This window comes from Blennius ocellaris, assembly GCF_963422515.1.
Source record: "Blennius ocellaris genome assembly, chromosome: 20".
NCBI classification, from domain to species: Eukaryota; Metazoa; Chordata; class Actinopteri; order Blenniiformes; family Blenniidae; genus Blennius; species Blennius ocellaris.
In genome coordinates this window covers 21636216-21640151 of record NC_137669.1, presented here as the reverse complement: position 1 = coordinate 21640151, position 3936 = coordinate 21636216, and the positions used below count along the sequence as shown (strand labels likewise).

General features: G+C 38.9%; 1 protein-coding gene across 1 annotated transcript; it reads left to right on the top strand.

Moving 5' to 3' along the window:
- Positions 1 to 912: 912 nt before the first annotated feature.
- LOC308144693 (zymogen granule membrane protein 16-like) lies at positions 913 to 3117 on the top strand (the record flags this gene model as incomplete). The annotated part of the gene is made up of 3 exons (XM_080515873.1): positions 913 to 964; positions 1071 to 1200; positions 2722 to 3117. The coding sequence occupies 3 exons, from the start codon at positions 913 to 915 to the stop codon at positions 3032 to 3034; spliced, it is 495 nt and encodes a 164-aa protein (XP_080371999.1). The 3' UTR covers positions 3035 to 3117.
- Positions 3118 to 3936: the final 819 nt, after the last annotated feature.

Below are 3936 nucleotides of genomic sequence, written 5' to 3'. Positions count from 1 at the left end.
TCGGATAGACGTCCATATTGGTTACAACGTCTATTATCGACTAGTTCTGTCTGTCGGATAGACGTCCAGATAGGTTGAAACATCTATAATCGACTAGTTCTGTCTGTCGGATAGACGTCCAGATAGGTTACAACGTCTATTATCGACTAGTTCTGTCTGTCGGATAGACGTCCAGATTAGGTCCTGGACAGAAGGAAGAAGAAGAAAAAAAAAAAAAAAAGGTCAAATCAACACAACTAAAATATATCAAATCGTCCCGTTGCTGAAATCAGTTGCACAACATTGGCATTTACAGTTTTAGTCTGGGGTTGTTTTTTTTTTTTAATTCCTGCGTTTTATGACTAAGGAACTAACTAAATAAATAAATCAATGAATAAATAAATCAATGCGTCAGAAAGCAATAGCAGCTAATCCTCCTCTCGTTGTTTCAGTCCGGCTGAAGCATGCCGAGCATTCTCACAGTTCCATCCTTTCCTGGAGACGAAGGCCGCAACCAGTTTTAGGGGAAGTGGGTAGTAATTCGGTGCCAGAAGAGGTTGGGCCACTAAAGGGAGAGAAAAAGAAAGAAAAGATGTGTTATCAAGCAGGTGAGGGGGGGGGGGGGGGGGGAGTCTTTTTAAAGCGTGAACTTCAAGAGGCTCCTGCAGCAGAGCGACGGACGGAATCCAAGCAGCAGCTTCCTTGATTTGTAAGTGTTAATATCACCTCTTTGTTTGAAAACCTAAATTATTACATCATTATTCTCATTATATTCCACCTTTATTCTGCAGGTATCTTGTGAAAAAGAAATAAAAATAAAAACACTCAAGCAGGTGAGAATAAACTTATTTTATTCCACTTTTTTTTTTTTTTTTTTTTTTAAACCACAACATGTTTCATGCTGCTGATTTTTGACGTTTGATTTTTTGCAGAATGCGGCACTTTGCAGTCCTGGTTCTTCTGGCGGCCTCCGTCCTGGCCGACTGTGAGTGAGGCGGGAAACAACTTTCTAAAAAAAATTAAGAAATGCATGAATTCCTGTAGTAAAATATGATGTATTAAAGCGTGAATTTGATGCGTTTGTGACTCAGACGCGGACGAGGAGCGCTACTCCTTCAACCCCCCGGTGGGCTCCGGCAGCGGGACGTCCTACGTGGTGGAGGGCGACGGACCGGTCACAGCAGTGAGGGTGTGGGAGCGGTACAACAGCTACATCTACGGGTGAATGTTGACCCTCTTTTCTCGGTTCGTGTGTGAATGAATAAATGTGAAATTAATGAAGTGAGAGAAAGTTGAAAAACAGGTTCAATCTTGCCGTCGACTCACCAACTGCTGGAAAGAAGTATTTTAAATATGACAAACTGGTGACTAATAGTCAAATATTACAAAAGGATACAGAATAAAATGCGTTAAGACAGGATAGTCCCGTCCCAAAAATATTTTTTTCTTCAATTAAAATATTTTTTTCAGACGGGAATTCTTAATTTCTTTAATTTGAAAAAAAAAGGAAAAGTTTTTAAAGAGATTCTTTCAAATTAGTTTTTATTTCTATGTGACAATTCATTTCTTTTCATTTTTCAAAATAAAGTTCTTAGAAATCATTACATTTGACCTATTTTGTATTTATTTTCTCAATTAACTTTTTCAATTTCAAATTTTTTTTACATGACAATTTGTTTTTAGAATTTTTTTTTACTTTCTATTTTGAATTTTATGTGACATTTTTTCTTTTTTTTCCCTTTCAGCTACTTAATTTGTGAGAAAATAATAATAACCATGTGAAGAGCTGCAGAAAGTTTAAGAAGAAAGTTTGGATTTTGAGTTTAGAACAAAAAGTAAATAGTAACTCTTGCATTATGTAAATAGTACAAAGAAATTCTACTACTACTCCCCCTTCTTCTTCGAATTGAGTTAAATATTTAATATTTATTAGATTTTCTTTCACTGTGATTGATATGTACCTATCGAACACAAACATTTTTTTTTTTTGCAAAATTTGTCTTGTTGCGTACTTGTTAAAAAATAAAAAAAAACAGTTATATATTATTTATATTTTTTTCAATAAAAGCAACTATTATAATGCGGCATGTAGACCCAGAACTGACCACTAGGTGGCAGCAATGACACAAGCCAAGCTAGATTTTTTTTTTTGTATTGTTTTATGTGAGGATGTACCAGAAGCGTATAGCATTCACATGAAAAAATACAAATGAGTGTTTTTTGAATTAATGACATAATTATCTCAGAATTCTGAGATAAAATAAAGTATAAGAAAAAATTGTCTCTGTTTTTCTGAATTTATGAGAAACTGTTGAGCCAATTTCTTTGGTTTTAGAATTTATTTTATCTCACAATTCTGAGATAATTATGTTAATAATACAGAAAAACAGTCAATTTAATTTTTTTTCATGTGAATGCTATACGCTTCCATAGAGGGTGTGTTTGTGAAGAGCAACAAAAGAGATTAAAAAAAGAAAAAAGTATGTTGGAAATTAGAATTGCCAAGATTTCAGCAATATTTGACAATATTTGATCTGATTTGAGTCAGAAATACAAAATGTTTAACCTGGAAACTCAGGTTTTCTCTCAAACTACCGGGAAATATTTCCGTTTTTGCAAAATAAAAGCCAAATTAATACAAAAAATAAATAAAAAAACAAGCTGAAATGATCCGATAATTCTATTTCTGACGAAGCTTGGTTGAGTCTAGCAGAATTAACGCCCGGTCTCCTCGCCCTGCAGCCTCCAGCTGCGCTACGGCACCGTGTGGTCGCTCCCGGCCGGCATCCAGTCGGGCGTCGCCAAGGAGTTCGAGCTGTTCGAGGGCGAGGCCATCGTGCAGGTCTCCGGGAAGTACGCCCACTACGTCAACTCGCTGGTGTTCGTCACCAGCGCCGGCCGCTCCATGTGGGTGGGCCAGCCGTCGGGCGGCTCCTTCAACATGTACCCCGAGCACCAGGGCGCCGAGCTGGTCATCCTGAGCGGGCGCTACCACGGGGCGCTCACCTCCCTGGGGGCGCACTGGGCCCCCGTGCCTCGGCACGACGCCCACTAGACGTCGCCTGCGTCTTCCTCCCGGGCCGATGTCGCGAGACGAGCCCCGCGTTCTGTAATTTGCCGCCGCTACAAACGGTTTTAACCGCGGAAATTCAGGGTTGGTTTTTTTTGGTGGGTGGGGTTTTTTGAGTTGATGAAATTGTTGCTTCCTTCTCCAGATATGTATTCCTGATTGGTGAGAGTCTTCTGCTCCTGCTCCGATAAAATAAAAACATTGAACCGAAAACCAAGGTGCTTCTGGTCTTTTATTTTGAAGTGAAGTTATGGATTTGGTGGTGTGTGTGTGTGTGTGTGTTTATAAGGTTTTGGAAAAATGCTGCAACTTGGTCTCCATGGCAACAGGAAGAACACTGCCACTGCCACACGCGCCATAAATAGTTTTCCTGCACATGCTCAGTAGAGGCAATCAGAACACCGTTTTCCTCCGTGCTTTTATTTTGACAGTCACCGTAGCGACTATCCAACTTGGTGGTCTGTCCTGAAACGTTTAGAGCAGATTGTGTTCTGATGCGTGTGTCATTACAAAAACAATCAACAGCACCCTCTAGTGGCCACACAGGAGGACGACATCATTTTCAGTGTTTCTGTGTTTTTGAAATGCAAAACGTTTCTGAAAGGAACAACAAGATTTTAATTCAGTTGTAGTTTTTATTCGGTTACTCTAAAAAGATCCCAGTAAGTTTATTTCTTTATAATGTGTGTTTGACGCGACATCTTTTCTCTTCTCTGAATTATCATGGTTTTGTGATTTCACGACGTTTAATGACGAGATGTTGCTCATATGTGTTAATGTGACAGTGAGAATATGATCCTATAATTATCCCTTTAATTATCTTCCATTACAATAGGGAGCTGTCAGTCATACACCAGTTTACACAGAAACACATAATCCATCATCTT